Source organism: Abramis brama (genome assembly GCF_963993115.1).
Source record: "Abramis brama genome assembly, chromosome: 13".
Classification (NCBI taxonomy): Eukaryota; Metazoa; Chordata; class Actinopteri; order Cypriniformes; family Leuciscidae; genus Abramis; species Abramis brama.
In genome coordinates this window covers 10,471,223-10,488,520 of record NC_139975.1, presented here as the reverse complement: position 1 = coordinate 10,488,520, position 17,298 = coordinate 10,471,223, and the positions used below count along the sequence as shown (strand labels likewise).

General features: G+C 36.7%; 1 protein-coding gene across 1 annotated transcript in view; it reads right to left on the bottom strand.

Moving 5' to 3' along the window:
* The window catches only part of rxfp1 (relaxin family peptide receptor 1), a 51,242-nt gene that overhangs the window by 12,169 nt on the left and 21,775 nt on the right, over positions 1 to 17,298 (bottom strand). The window contains exons 3-11 of the mRNA XM_084133800.1: positions 13,124 to 13,207; positions 8,362 to 8,467; positions 5,278 to 5,349; positions 3,830 to 3,901; positions 3,540 to 3,611; positions 3,065 to 3,136; positions 2,877 to 2,945; positions 2,556 to 2,627; positions 66 to 137 (exon numbers count right to left, since the gene is read on the bottom strand). Of these exons, the coding sequence (XP_083989926.1) occupies positions 66 to 137; positions 2,556 to 2,627; positions 2,877 to 2,945; positions 3,065 to 3,136; positions 3,540 to 3,611; positions 3,830 to 3,901; positions 5,278 to 5,349; positions 8,362 to 8,467; positions 13,124 to 13,207 (691 nt within the window). The remainder of the gene's footprint in view (positions 1 to 65; positions 138 to 2,555; positions 2,628 to 2,876; positions 2,946 to 3,064; positions 3,137 to 3,539; positions 3,612 to 3,829; positions 3,902 to 5,277; positions 5,350 to 8,361; positions 8,468 to 13,123; positions 13,208 to 17,298) is intronic.

Sequence of the window (17,298 nt, the reverse complement as noted above, 5' to 3'; positions counted from 1 at the left end):
GAGAACACTTTGTGGTGATTATTTTGGCAAATATTTATGATGGAATGGAATGCCTGAGAACTTACAGCTCGCCCAGTTTACGAAGCAGAGAGAAAGCCTGCACGTGGATGTAACTAATGCAGTTCCGCTGGAGGACCCTGCAAAAAAACAAAAACAAAAAAAAACATTTATCTTGGTGGACAGAAACATGACAACCCCTTCAGAGGAATGGAGTGTGCAAGAAATACAAAAGAGTACACAACAGTGCCAATGGTGATGAGTGCAAAAACAAAAATCAATTTAGAAGGTAAATGGCATCTGACCTTTAATCAACAGAGTCACTCATGCATATAATCAGTAAAATTATAATCGGGAAATATTGCATAATATTCATTACTGAAGTCCACACACATCACTATTCTGCTTAATAGTTTTCTCTCACAAGTTGAAACTAAGTTTCATAATGAACAAAGGCAGATAAGTCTGTTGCTCTGATTTCTGCAGAATAGTGATTAAAAATTGAAAAGCAAGAACCAGGGAGATGAAAATGCTTTGCCTAAAAATATATTTTGACCTAATTTCTGGTGTTTTTGGCAAGAAGGACTTCAAACTATGCATATTAAGAGTGGGGTACAACAGGGCTATAAGTCCCCCTATAAATATGATTATGTGAAAATATAATTATATTTTATGATTTACTTTGTATTATGATAAACTGTATGCCATAAAAAAAAAACTTTTCCGCTCAAAGGCCATATTTATAACCATCAGTGCGGAAATAAATAAACAGAAGAAAATAAAAACAAGAAAAAATGTTGACCATTGGATTTGATCCATACCAGGTCTTAGAATTTTTTTTTTTTACCGATCTCAAAATAGCACGACCCAACCAAATCTAACATTCACAAACATTTACATAAATTTAATCCACAATCATCTCCATATACTGAATAGCACAATTATGAGAAAATGGATTGAGGATTAAATATATGGAAATGTTCGTGAATGTTAGATTTGGTTGGGTCAGTGCCAATACTTTCTCATGCTGATCATAAACAAGATGAGCAGAAACTTTTTATTAAGCACTTTGGCAAATCATGTACTAATAAAAAAAATAAAAAAATTTATTACCTGTTGTAAGACTTTCATTCATCTTCGGAACAAAAAGGAATTACACTTTGACTCTTTGGGCCCTATTTTAACGATCTGAAACGGAAGTATCAAAAGCGAAATGCAAGTATCTTTGTATCAACCATTCCAATGACTCCGAAGCTGTTCAGTTAAGGTAAAAAAAGTTACTTAGTTCACCTTTAAAAGCAGGTGCGTTTGTTCCATGGCGGATTGCTATTATAACGGCGTATTTGCCAGGCGCACACCAGGAGCGGTTCACAGCCGAGGAGACCGACGTTCTCGTCAGGGCCGTAAAAGACAGAGAAGTGACAGTGTATGGGGATGGAGAAACCCACCCAAATTAGCTTCGGTTAAACAGGCGTATAATAGTTTGGGTAAACGTGTAAGCTAGATTTATGCCTATTTTTTCACATCTTCGTGGACACCACAATGATTTCCCTCATGTGGAATATTTTTCCTTGTAATTATGTATGGTTTGCAAAAATGGCAACTGCTGCGTCTGTGTAGATGAGAGTAGCAAAGTGTATGCGCGTTGTGCACACGCTACATTATGGCCAAGCATGCGACCCTTAAAATAGCATCTGAATAACGAGCCATTGACTTTAGACTAGGTTTTTCCTGGTTTGTGGCGGAATTGTTTTCTGGAACTGCAAAATAACACGCCTCCTCTTTTCACTGAACCGCCCCCGGGAGCGCAAGTTCATTCCCTGCAAAATAAGAATGATACATGCATCAGTGTACAAAGTCAATAGCGCTGGGTGCAAGATAGGGCACTTTAAAAAGTTCATAAAGAGATCGTAAAACTAATCCATTTGAATTGAGCGGTTTAGTCCAAATTATTTTGAAGAGACTCGATCGCTTTATATGATAAACAGATTTAATTTAGGCTTTTATTTACATATAAACGGACACATCAGTTGTGGTGAACGGAAGCTCAAGGATGTTTGCTTGACGTGCTAGAACCAATGAGGTTCATTCTCGTGTTATGCAGCACGTTTGAGCTTCTGCAAGAGGTTTGTTCTCGCGCGTCAAGCCGGTTTGGTGGAGGTTCTGTTCAAAGTTGATCAAAGTTTAAATGTAAATAAAAGCCTAAATTTAATCTGTTCATCACATAAAGTGATCTTGACTCTTCAGAAAATTTGGACTAAACCTCTCAATTCATATGGATTAGTTTTACAATCTCTTTATGAACTTTGTGTCAAAGTAGTAGTTGCGTAGCTGCCAATGGAGGGACAGAAAGCTCTTAGATTTCATCAAAAAGATCTTCATTTGTGTTCCGAAGATGGAATGACATGAGGGTGAGTAATTAATGTTTGGGTGAACTAACCCTTTAAATACTGGAATACATTTGTAATGTTCATTGGGGTCATCTGATAGTTGAATACACAGCGGAAAGAGAGGAAGAGAGCTTTGAGAAGCTGTTACGGGAGGGTGGGAATACTCACAGCACTGTTAGCATGTTACAGGACCTGAAGGTCAAATTTCCCACAGTCTCAATCTTATTTCCCTCAACATCTCTGCAGACACAAATAGAAATAAGAGGGTGTATGGAAAATGTAAGAAAGGAAAGGAAAAGAAAAAGTCAGATCAATTCTACTTATTGATTAGCATCAGCTTAGAGGACCAAATAATTTACATTAAAGCAAAATGCATACATTGATTTACTGGGAGCAAAATTGAAAGTGCTTTCTACAAGCTCTGCAACCATAAAAAATAAAATAACAACAGAAGTGATTTTATCAGGACAGTGTTGTATTCAAACTTACAGCCAATTTAACCGTGGCATCTCCAGGCAAATATCATCAAGCTTTGTGAGAGCATTGTTCAACAACACTCTGAAACACACGCAAACACACACACTCTCTCTTAGAGAATGGCTCCTATGCATTTGTTAAAATATAAGATTTACATTTAAAAGGCAGAAGATGTTTCACCAAAATAGCAACAGACTCACAGCAACACAAGGGAGCGCAAACCAGTGAAGGTCAAAGAGGAGATGTGATGAATATTGTTGTTCTCCAGAATCCTTCAGGAAAAATAGAAGAAACTCATTAAAAACACTGCAGCCTCACAAATTGAAGAGCTTTTTCCAATATTTGTTCCAGGGACACTAATTTATGCATAAGGGTTATGAACCATAATTGGCATTCAATTAAATGTGTGATGGAAGTTCAAATCATTCTTTTTACTTTAGAGCAGATCCTTGGCGACTACAAATGAGAGCTAAAGAAATCACTCTTTAGCTGATATCACATAGAAATTAACATCAGTTTTGTATTTTCTATATGGTCATCATTGCAGAATGTTTATTGATTGACAACTCCTGCTGCAGTTATTTGATTTGAAGCATAAAAGCACTGAATGAGGAAATCCATATTGTTTTAGTTGACATTTAGAAAGCAGATGAGAGAATGACAAGGAACACTTACAGCCATTCTAGTTTGTGCAAATCCTGGAATACATCAGGAAGTAGGGTGGTAATTTGATTCGAACTGAGATACCTGAAGAAAAATAAGAGATTACACCTGTCTGAGGGTTGCCAAAAAATAAATTAAAAGCATTTGCCCATAGAAAAATAAGCAAATAAGCAAATTAAAGTGTCTGTCATTCACTGAGGGCCTATTCGTCACTCTCTGAAGAAAGGCAGCAGATGAGGCTGATAAGAAAGTTTTATGTTAAGAAGGGACAATAGAAATGTCTGCTGACTTTAAAAACTCACAGTCTCGTCAGATTGTAAAGGCCTCTGAAAGCATGTGGGTGCACCGCTTTAATGCGGTTGTGCTGGAGATACCTGAAACACAGTTTACAGGAAGCATTAAAAAAGAGGTAGAAGAGAGAGAAGTAACACAAAATGTAACTGTATTAAAAGTTTGGGGTCAGTAGGATTTTTAATGTTTTTTGATAGAAGACTCGTATGCTCAGCAAGGCTGCATTTATCCATGCATCATTTTCAGCAATTTTCAGTTTTCAGCATCATTACATATATTGCTAATTTGCTGCTCAAGAAACATTTATTATTATTATCAATGTTAAAAACAGTTGTGCTGCTTAAGATCTCAGTGGAAAAAATCTTACTGACCGTTAAACTTTTGAATGGTAGTGTATAGTCCCATAGAAAAAGAGACATCAGACTATATTAACGATCTCTTTAATAACTTTTCTGGGCCAGCAAGTTTCGGTCACCTAGCAGCCTATGGACAAGTGATCCAGCACTCAGATTTCATAAAAAATATCTTAATTTATGTTCCGAAGATGAACGAAGGTCTTACGCGGTTGGAACAACATGAGGGTGAGTAATTACTGACAGAATTTTCATTTTTGGGTGAACTAACCCTTTAAGTTTTTGACTTCCGCCAATAAGCAATCACCCACATCACCTTAGCAGCCATATAACAAAGCACTAAAACTACTCAGAACACCTTAGCAACCACATAGCTACAGTGCACAACCAAGCACCAACAAAATTAAATTTACTCTTCTATTGACTAGCCTTTCTCACGTCATCTAAACCTCATTGCACTGCTAACATCAAACTTTTCTGTATTCATATTCATTCCCAATGGCTCTGTCATTAATCTAAAAAATATCCAAATCTTACACAACTGTGTAAGGAAAGTTGCATTGTAGCTTCTATTCCCATACCATTCTTTTTTTCTTTCTTTCTTTTGTGCCGCTTCTGAGATAAAGTTTGTTCATACATTGAAACATCTGTCACTAGATCAAGTGTAGTGTTTGGGCAAGGACAAAAATATAGGGCTGATTTTGTTCGACTCAGCTGGTACTACTGAACGAAACAACTAGATGATACACACAACAAGAGAGCATGTCAGATTAAGACATGCAAACAGACTTGAAAAATTCAACAGCTGGGGAAAGAAAAACATTGAGCCATTTTTGTCAGGTTAAAAAAAGACAACTCTCTCAAGTACTTCAGTTCTCAGCTCGCTCCTGTGGAAAGCACTGAATGTTTTATTCCACAGAGATTGTTTAATCTCACTCAACATCTCTATTTCACACATTTCTTACTACAATAGCACAGTGAAGACCAGCAAGCAACGTTTTAATAAACACCTGTGATAATGCCAAGACAGCATTCATAGCATTACAGCATCCACACAGTCCAATGACAAGACGGAGATATACTTAGTGAAGCAGAGATGCTCTTACAGCTTTTGAAGGCTTTGGTACATAAAGAACATGTCAGCATTTAGCTTCCGCAGCCGGTTCCTCTGCAGAGACCTGCAATATCAACGAAATTGTGAAATCTACATATCACAATAGAGTGCAACAGTCACCACATACTTTTACAGTTATCTAACAATAGATAGACTGAACAATATAAGTAAAATACGATAGAACAAAAGATAGAACATTATATAGATGGAATGATAGAACAATATGGATGGATGGATGGATAGATATTAATTCTCTATCATATGAGTGACACACAGTCTACACTAAATGCAGCGTGTCGTGACATGATAAATCCCTGACAGTAAGCTGATGCCCCGTTCTGTTTCTGACGTGCTCGAGGCACTTGCACTACTTCTGACACAAAGGACAAATTGGTTTTGCAACAGTGTCTAGTGTAGACAGTCTCAAGCTGTTGCGGCGTAACGCGTTGTGACTACGGTTGCACCTGGTGTAGACGTAATTTAGGCACCAATCTACTAAGCAAACATATGATGTCAAAGCTATGCTATGAATTACCTGACAACACTTCAGTAACTTGTACACACACACACACACACACACACTCTATATAGGCTATACACTGGTGTAGTGCAGTATATACCCACTTCTAAATCCCCTCTGATGTACATAATTTAGTAGCTAATCCAATCTCATGTGAATAAAAAACATCCAGTATAGACAGTGATGCAGTGATCCCTTGATTCGCACGCTCGCTATTGGGCTAGGTGGGTACCGTCAATCTGACAATGCCCAACGCCACATGGGATCAGAGCACAGTCAATCACTGCCTGATTCGCTGCCTGGCATTTTGGCAATGCAAAACGCCATTTTTAAATATGGCCTTTAGAATATTTAATGAAAGAATTAATAAGAAAGATGAAGCGAACTACTCAAACAAAAAAAAATTTCAGAATAACAAACGATCTCGCAACGCTACATCGGTGCTGTTAGCCAGCAGCTCAGCTAACGATAGCCAGATGTTCTAAGAGAGAGTGCACAAAAGAAACTATTGGCACAGAATACTTGCAAGGTGAGATAATAGTTGTCCAATTTTCATGTGTAGATGGACTAAGGCAGGGGTTTTCAAACTTTTTGTGTGTGTGGACCACTATTTGTAATCAAGAATTTTCGCGGACCACCTCATAATACACATAATAAAATATGTCTACACACAGTCCTACCTGAATTAATCCGGACCTCTAAATAGGCTTACTAGCACTAAAACTATAACGGGTCATCACATCAGTACAACAGGCTTGTTAAAAGAAAGTTTACTGCACACAACGGCTGCCACATATTTAATTTATTTATTTACTCAAGTGCCCGAGGGCATAATCAGGTTCATTTGAACAACAGGCTTATTTCCATAGCAATGGAGTATGAAATCTATACAGTAATAAGAACACTTGGATATAGTCAACATTTCAAAACCTTTGGCGATTTTAGAGGATTATTAATCTTCAGATCGTTTTACAAGTCCTCAAAAAGTAGGCTTGAGTTTGTCCACTTAACAGCACATCCGCAAAACATTTCAGAAACGCGAGATCAAGAAACTAACTGGAAATTAAAATAATAACAGGCCTTATTCATTCCATTTATAAACATTTCGTTTCATATAAACTGCCTATAAAGGCTATGCGTGTGATGTGATAATGAGAACATGTCTGCCTCTGCCCTTTCTGTTGCTATCCACCGATCCATGTTGTGATTCTAACGGCACTGAACTTGAACGTCACGGCCGAGCGCCACTAGCCTATTTTAGCAATCACACAATAACTTGACAATTTAATTTAAATTTTATATCAATATAGGCGTACATATTATTTTAACTCTTTATTTTTTTTATGGGAATTTCCTGGTAAAATGAAGGTAAAAAAATACTATTTTATATTTTATTTTGCCTTTCCACGGACCACCTGCAGTACAGTTTGGGAATGGCCGGACTAAGGAATAGTCACTCAAAATTCATAATTATTTAGTTGTCTTTTCCTATAGTCTGTGGGCCAGTATAAATTGCAAAAACTGGACCTTTTCTGTGGCTAATATTAATTTCATAATGATCCTTTCTCCGTGAAGTCAAGCAGCAAAAGTTAAGTGATAATGTGCAAATACTACTGGCCCATTTTGGGGAGAACTAATATGCAAGACTAGTCTTACATGTCACTGTTTATAACACAGAGCGTTCATCCTTTGCTGGGACGCTTAAAAAAATATTGGGGGCATAAATTAAGAGTATACCCACTTCTCCAGGCACCACTACATCACTGGCTATATATATATATATATATATATACACTTAGTCCTCATGTGTGTGTGTGTGTGTTTTGTGTAATAAAAACAGGATTGAATGGCAATGTCTGACTTTATGAAAAACCTATAGATGTTTCACCTAATAAAGAGATGCTGTTTTAAAGCAATGATTTTCATGACACCTTAGAGAGAAGGCACACAGTGTGTCTACTTGAAATCAGAGAGTGACGTTCCATTTAATACACCTTGACACATTCTCTGCATTACTAAAAGGTAGATGTGAATTTCACTGTTTGGCAGTGGCATACTAATGAACAGCAGAAAATCAAACAGCCGCAATACAGGAAATTGGTCCTTAATTAAGAAGCAGCTTCAACTGATACATAAATATGCATTTCAGATCCACATATTAAACTGCTATACAGCTTTATATCAGCCAGTTATTATGTGAATAATAGAGATTTTAACGAGGCACTGAGCGAAAAATGAGAACCAAGCTTCACAGTTGTTGTGTGTGGAGAATAATATTGGCCTTTAATGCAATTATCTCAGTTTTCATGCAGTGCTCACAAATTGAAGGCACTCAAATCAAATACATCACACTAGTCTTTGATGCAATCATCTCTTGTTTTATAAAATACTATGTTGAGACAAATCTTTATTCAGTTCCCTACATATTCACCATGTAGTGTAAAGTAGTGTCAGCTTCTGTGAAGCCACAGGGCTTTGGCATCTCATGCACATCCAAAAAGTCACACAAACTCAACAAACTGCAGCCACGCTCCACACACAGGGCATGAAACTCACATCATGGTGACATTAATGGATACTGTGGGGACATCTTTAAAGTGTGCACCGTCACAGTCCAGCTCCAGGTCCCTGCACTGGCACTCAGCTGGGACGGTCCCAAGCACTGCGTGACAGAAAGGGAGAGAGAAAGAGAGAAAGTTTTAGATACACCACTTAGCATTTAAAAGCATTACAGCTTGATCTGCCATTTAAGTAGTAATACATAATATGCGAACCGTCATGCTGAACTAATAAGCACTAAATTATTGGTCTGTGTCAGCTAGTGTTAAGGATAAATATCAAAGAATCCCCAATTAGATTAATTTGAGCTCTCAAGAGAAATTTTATCTTTAAAGGTCAAATGTATAATTCAATGTTAAAATCGCAGCTTAAGTAAGCCATTGGTTTGGTGATGAATAAATGAATGAATGAATGAGGCATTTATATAGCGTTATACTAAATACTTGTGAACAACTGAAATGTTATAAACATTTGTACAATATTGGGGAAAGAAAAGAAATGGAAAAGAAAGAAATGGCAAAATCCCCAAAATTTAATTGCCTTTAGTTAGTTAGAACTAGATTTTTTTTTAGAAAATTGTACTCAAAATAATGTTCCATTTATTTTTTTAAGGATATAAGCAGGGGGTTTCGCAGGAAAATTTACATTTGTATTATGAAATTTTTCATTTGTAAAAGAAGTAATTTATCATATGACATTTTTATGTACAGTAAATTGATTTAGTGCCAAAGAAATTACATACTTCACATTTAAGTTTTTCATCATACACAGTAAAAAGTGATCAGTTGACTTAACTTAAAAAAAGTGAGGAAACCTGTTTCCTCAAAATTATTAAGTAAATAAACTCTGTATGTAATTGAAAAAAATAAGTTATGTGGAATTGTCAAGTTCACATAACTTAATTTTTTCAATTACGCATGGTTTACTTAATTTTAAGGCCACGGGCTTCCTCACTTTTTTAAGTTAAGTCAACGGATCACTTTTTGCACTGGTTAGAGATAGTTTAAAATAAAGGACGTCAAGTAATAAAAGTCTATTTTATGTGAAGACTGAAAACAAACGTGTAATCTGATGGTGTCAGCAGTTGGACAGTTCAATACAGTCAGCCAGACAGAATTAAGCACACAGGACACACAAAGTCTTTATCGCAGTTCAACAGAGCAAACGGTCGCCCTGAAATCCAGGGAATGGAAATGCCTTGCCAGGCCATCTGTGGCCCAACACATTGTTCCAATAGGTTCTTATCAGTGTTGAACATTGGAAAAGGAAGTAAAAGCACAAAGACAGAACAAAAGATGCAGGGATGCAACAGTGAGAAAAAGAAATCAAATTCTGACATACACCAGGATGGCCCACAGTGACTAATTTGGAAAGGGGGAGAAGGGATGGTAATGAGGAAGGGATGGTAATTTTTCTGGTAATGAGGGGACAAATACAGCAGAGTCATCACTACCAACATGGGCTGGATTTTAATTGGTTATTCAGGCCATTTTAGTGCGGGTTGCTTGGTTCTGCTTGTAGTTCATTAATTAACAATGGTCCAATGGTGCTGGGGTGCATGTAGGGAATCACATCTGATATAATTAAAACTGCTTAAGCCGTTTTACTATGTAAATGACCTAAGTTCCTTGGAGGACAATATTAGTGACTTAGTCAATATTAGTTTGGAAAATCCTAATTATGACATAAAAAGGTCCAAATTATGATACAGTAAGTCATTATTATGAGATAAAAGTCATAATTACTATAATTGGTAACACTTTAGATTAGGTACAAATATTCACAAATAACTTTGCGTATTAGCATGCATATTACTTGCATATTGGCTGTTTATTAGTACTTATAAAGCACATATTAATGCCTTATTCTGCATGACCATATTCTAGATCCCTTAACCCTACCTTAGCAGTAATAAGGAGTTCGAGGAAAAACTCCTAGTTAATAGTAAATTATGTGTACCCCAATCTAAAGTGTGACTCTATATTTATCTTATTATTTCACATCATAATCTCTTTATGACTTAGTTTGTCATAATTTTGACTTTTAAAGCTTATAATTATGACTTTATTTCGACTTTTTATGTCATAATTATAATTTACTGAGGGATGATATTTTTCTAATGTGGCAGAAATGGTCTTCCATATACATTCATGCTGAAACCAGAAATGCTTAAACTTCTAAATAACTTCCATTGATTATATTGAAAAAACATTTTTACATTACATATAAAACCCTGACATATCATTAGTTAATGTAAATTCATATGAAAACATCATTCAATTTCGATTCTCATATTTTTATATAAACAGTGGTGGTCAAACAATTATCTGGATATTAAGTCATGTATAAATGTCATTGTATTAAATAGTAAAATGACAATTATTTAAAAGAACAATAGCATAGGCACACTTTTAAAGCAACACTAAAAAAAAGGTAACACTTTATTTTACAGTGTCCTTGTTACATACGTTAAATGTAGTTACTATAATAATTACTTTTGTGCATAATTACATGCAACTAAACCTAAACCACACCCTAATCCCAACCCTAACTCTATGTAGTTAATTTTTATTACTAAGTATAAATGTATAATTACACTGTAATATGGACACCTTAAAATAAAGTGTAACCAAAAATTATTAAATCATACAAGAATACACATATGGTTCCTAATTAAGACAAAATCAGTGCTTTGACACTTTCTGGTTGTTGAATGTGAGTGAACATGTCCATCAGGTCCATAATGTGATGATAATGTCTCCACCTGTGGTTCCTTTGCCTGCGTGTCTGTGTGAACTTGAGAGGAACTGACTTATGTCCACTAAAAATCACCTTGAGACTAGCTGGTTAAAAGTCACTACAAAAATAGCTGGACACATATTGTATTGTCCAGTGTCATGTTTGTTTATTTGAGCTTTGCAGTGACACTGCAATATCACAGATTTTTTAGACACCCAAGCTCCATATGAACATGCATCTGTGATCAATACTGCCTATCACCTCCAACCATAAACCTATGAGCCTCAAGATATTAGCTGTCTAAGAGTTATGAGAGGTTGTCCTAATCTTCTTTCATTTCCTGCCCAAGTCTCAGAGTAATAAAACTTTGAAACGATCAAACCGCCTTTTATAACTCATAAAAAAAAAATGCATTTTAACATTTTTCTTAAATGAGAGAACACTTTTTTTTTGCACATAGGAGAAAAGTGAGTGAGCAATACAGGCCGCGGCTGTCCATTCTAAGCTGTTAATCTTTCTGTCCAATCATGTTTTGGCATCAACAGAGCATTACAAATGACTCCAAACATCAAGCCTTAAAATCTCCAAACAGAGTAAATATTGATGACTGGAAAGGCTGAAAATCACATAAAAGCACAACAGGGATTCATAATGTGATGTTTGGGAATGATCAGGTGGTTTTGTTTGCTCTGAAGTAAATACAGCTGAACTGACAGCATCTGACAGGAAAATGTTGCTTGACAGCAAGTCAGCCAGATAACAGAATATCAAAGTGGGACATGAATCGACTCCTAAAAGAAGAAAGGAGTGTTCAATTTAAGATTTATTTAACAGTTAGCATGAAAATCAACTGTAGGTTGTTTGTTTTGAATCATAAAATTTGAGCCAATTCAGTGAGCATGCAAGCATTCCAGCTATAATATTATGTATCCACATGTATTCAGTATACCCTTTAATTTCAAGACGATTGGCTGTTTATTAAATCTGGTGTTCAAGTGCTTGGATTTGCTAGAAAAAAAATATTTGACAGCTCTTGCAAACTATAGACTAATAAAGCTCTGCTCTAACTAACCAGTTACAGCTTATGAATACTAATTAAGCAATTTTCTCCATCGTACATTAGAATAAAAGGAAAATGCATAAAATGTATAAAGTTATGATAGTATATACTACTGTTCAAAATCCCAGCAGTGCCTATTGGGGCAGTTGTGGCCTAATAGTTAGAGAGTTGGACCTGTAACCTGAAGGTCGCGGTTTTCGAGTCTCAGTCCTGGCAGGAAATGAAGGTGGGTGGAATGAATGAACAGCTTCCACTCTCAAGGCACCTAACCCCCAAAACACTCCCGGGCACCGCAGCAAAAATGGTGTGTGTGTTCAAAACTCACTGCTGTGTGTGTGCACTTGGATGGGTGAAATGCAGAGCACAAATTCTAAGTATGGGACAACATCCTTGACTACATGTCATGACATTTTTTCTTAAAAAGTTTGGGGTCAACTATTTTCTGATTTCAAAAGAACCGCTTTTTTGTTTTTTATAGATATTTGTGTAACGATGTAAAACTCTTCACTGTCACTTTTGATAAATTCAAAGAATTCTTGCTGAATAAAAGTAGTAATTTCTTTTCAAAAGACCCCCAAACCTTTGAACAGTTGTGTAAACAGTTTATAAATCAAAAAGATATCTCAGACAATCTTTTTTTACAACAAAATGGCTACACGTGCACTAAAGGGACTCTCTTAAACACCTTTAGCATGCTTATTTTAATAATGTGAATGGCAATATACATGTCAGACTGAATTTTGTTTTGAAAAGTGCGTGTATTATTATAACAGTCCATCTCTCACTGTTGTTTTAGCATGTGGAAGAACAAAATACAGTTGCCTAATGTGTTAAAACAGATTGTACATGCAATAAGTATTTCTAAAAGAAACATTCTCTACAAATTCTCTACAATGTTCAAATTCTCTGAACTGTTGCAGAGATTAAACCTCTGAAATATAAAAATGAGAGAATACTCACAGCAGGCGTTTGACTTAGTCCCAAGGTTATTACTGGGGATGCCAAAATAGTTATCAAAGAGATGTGGCCAACCATTATTGTCCCCTAGAAGAAAAAACAGGCAGTAAAGGGTTACTCAATGAAACACACGCTGCTTGTCATTGCAAGCAAAGCCATTTGCTGTGGCATAGGTGTTCACATGTGTGACAGAATAATGGCACATTGATGGCACAGCAAAGACCACAAAAGAAAATTCTAATTGCTAAGAACCATTTTACAGGGGCTTCGGTTTAACAAATGTACCTCCACTCCTTCACTCAGGGGAAGTTGCATAATACATAACACATTTGGGTTTGTTCTTTTTTAAGAATCACGTTAACCTACTCAGCAACCCCTGTCAATCATCTTGACACTGGTTGGCAACTACAAAAGTCGTGGAGGAAATGAAGCAGGTGGCATGCAAAATAGATGTGCCTTTCGTGGCGTTTCCTGTCTCCCGATGCCTCACACTTAACATCTCAAACAACCTTCCACCTTTCTCAATCCGCCTTCATCATTCATTGTCAGGGAGATCTCATTTGTATTCGTATTCAAACGCTGTACATATAAACTATTGTTCAAGAGTTTGGGGTCAGTGAGATTGTTTTTAAATATTTTTTCAAGAAATCACTACTTCTTTCCAGCAAGGATGCATTCAATTGATCAAAAGTGACAGTTAAGATTAAGGGCCCTACTTTTAATATCTAAGTGCATGGTCTAAAGTGCACGGCATAAGTGAACTTAGGGCGTGTTCGAATCCACTTTTGCTGGTTTAACGACGGTAAAAATGGCCTGCGCGCCCGGTGCATGGTCTAAAAGGGTTGTCCCTATTCTCTTAATGAGAAATGGGTGTGCTTTGGGTGTAAGATACAATTAACCAATCAGTCTTATCTCCCATTCCCTTTAAAAGCCAGTTGTGCTCGCGCCATGGATTTGCTATTTACATGGCGGAATTTGCAAGCGGAAAAACTGAACGCTTCATGTGCGACCACGAGCAGACCATCTACGGGACAAAGTGCACGCGCGTTGTGGACCCGACTATAGGCGCACATTACTAACGCGCTCTTTAAATAACAAAAACAATATTGCGCCATTGGACTTTTGGGACTTTTCAATACACCTAGCGCATTTGCTATTTAAACAACTTGGCATAGGACGTAAACATGATAACTGCGTCAGGCTGAAACTAGCAAAAAAAACTGCATTGCGCTATGTGTATGATAGGGCCCTAAGACTTCTAAACTGTTAGAAATAAATGCTGCTCTTTTGAAATTTCTATTCATCAAAGAATCCTGAAAAAATATCAAGGTGCACAACTGTTTTCAACATTGATAATAATAAGAAATGTTTCTTGATCACCAAATCAGCAGATTAGAAATTATATTTGATGGATCATGTGACACTGAAGACTGGAGTAATGATGCTGAAAATTCAGCTTTGCCATCACAGGAATAAATTACATTTGAAAATATATTAAAATAGAAAGCAATTATTTTAAATTGTACTAATATTTCCACAATATTACTGTTTTTACTGTATTTTTGAGCAAATAAATCCAGCCTTGGTGAGCACATTCAAATAATCAGGGCTGGGTTTCCCGAAACCTTCTTAACGCTACGTCGTTCTTAAGTTACACCTTAAGCTGTACCTTATCGTTAATACATGTTTCCCGAAACTTTCTTAGTTAAGTATAGCTTCTGTAAGTCATATGATTGGAAGGTTGGTCTGGACCACTCTTAGCTTTACCTTATCACTGTTGCAGGTCTATACGAATATAATTCTGAAGTTTTAATATACCCAGACAGTGTTCAATTAGGCTAATTCAAGTGTTTTCATGCAAAGAATAAAATTGTCATAATACGGATTGTTGTTAGATTTTTAATTATATTATCCAAAGGTACATCAGCTGCCGAACCATTAAAGGCTTAATAGTCTATTTAAAGGGAATGATTGTGGTGGGGAGTTTGCTCAAACTATGGCAGCGATACAGCGAAAAGTTGTTCTAAAAGACGGCGCCGTCTGCGGAGCACTTTCAAAGGCCAGTGAAAGCAGACTGTTAGTTAAGTCCTATTCGGACGCTAATTGTTTATCATGGGCTCATACGGTATTTTAAACATTTACAGGGGTAAGTGATTTTATTGCCATCCGAATCCATAATGTCAGTGGGGTTTTTTCTCACCCAACCTGCGTAAAAATCCCTGGTCAAATAGTTTTTTGACAAACAGGTCGTGTGGGAATTTAATTGCCGTCTGAATCCACATCTCTGAGTTTACAAGAAGAGATTAAAAATTCACTGTTTAAATCCTTTTTGATCAATACCGAGTACCGTATGTAAGATGTACACTTTTATTACTGAAATGCTTTAAAGTATTTACAAGAACACTATTTCATCACAGCTCCACCTCAGCCAACAAAAATTAGATGAAAGCACGTAAAAAATTGTAAATGGTTATTGTGGAAGCAATATATGATACAATTTTAAAATATGTAGGCTAGGCTATTATAGGCTATTATAGTTTGGATTAGGGCTGCACGATTTGGGGAAAATGTTATATTGCGATAATTGAGGTCAATATTGTGATTGCGATATGCGACATAATAAACAAATGGTTTCATGAGTCAACTTGCTTGGTTCTCAAGGAAAATAAATGCACACACAGATTAGTGATAATCTGCCTAAATAAAAAAGTTCTTTATCAAGAGCAGTGAGTGTTTTTCTCTGTTCCCTTTGTTCTTTGATTAACTTTAGCGACAGATATAATTAGTGGCTACTGTATACTGTCCCTTTAAGACCAGCCGCTGCTGTTAGAGACACACGCGCCTCATTCTCTGACGAGTCACAACTCTTCACGTTCATCATAAGACTACTCTTATGTTATGAAGATACTCGACAAAAAGACATTTTGGCATAATTGTGTGTGTTATTGTTCGTTCAAGCTCGAAAGAGAACTGTATTCTGGCATGCTGTTTTGTGCGCACGCACGATATTAGCGCGAGTCTTCCTGTGTGTCACAGTCAGGACATTCACAGGCAGCGCGTTCATTTTGGCGTACATGTGTGTTCGTTCTACCGCGAAAGAAAACTTGACACTGGCGCGCTGTCTGTACGATACTGGCTCGCGTCTATCTGAGGGTAGTGTGTGTGTGTGTGTGTGTCAGGAGGACATTCACTGACAGCGCGTTCTTTTTTGTCTTATCGCGCACGAATGGTTTAAAAGCATTTGCATGAATAAGAGCGGGATCACTAGCCGAAGGATGCCAAAAATATAGAATAAAAAATAACAGATGCTGCGTTGATTGCGTTAACAGCGGTAATTTGTTTATTTAATATAAAATCCCAGCATTTTGTATCATATAATCGTGTAGGCTTGACATCGCGATTGCGATACGATTAATCGTGCAGCACTAGTTTGGATTATTTTTTATAATATCCCAATAAATGCAAAATAAAAGTCCTAATAAATGCAATTTCAACTATTTCTGAAGTGCTTCTTTTATATGAACACCGCTTTCTCACATAATGCAGTGAAGCAGCGCCTGCACGAGAGAATAATTGATTCTCGAGCCATGATATCAACCAATTCAGCAGCATCGTCACGGACAGCACCCGGTAACATCGCACGTAAGAAGGTATATCTTAAGCAACTTTCTAAGGTATAGTTCGGGGAACACGCCTAGTAATGTTATACCTTTAGTTAAGTTATAACTTAAGAGTCTTTGTAGCGCACTAAGAGACAACGTTATTGGGAAACCCAGCCCAGTTTTATACATACATTGCAGACAGTAATACACTACCTGTAATAAAGAATGGAATGATGTTAAAGGTACAGTAGACTCAAGCTGGGTTCTTAACCTAAAATTTGTTTTTACAATTTTTTACAATTGATTTGTTGTAAAATTTCAGCCTGACCATCTTATTAATAATCCAGCTGCCTCATTGAGCATCAACATCTCAGCTCAAGTATCAGTACAGGAGGATACTGACCTACCAAAGGCTTGTGGAGCCACACTGTCCCTCTGCATTTAATTAAACACTTTCTGGGATGTATGAGGTGGGATTGTGTGGATGGGATAGATGGGATGCCTAGATGGATGGATGGACTGCATTTATATCCAGAGTTGTGCATTATTTGAAGACAAATTGAATAAACTAGTGAC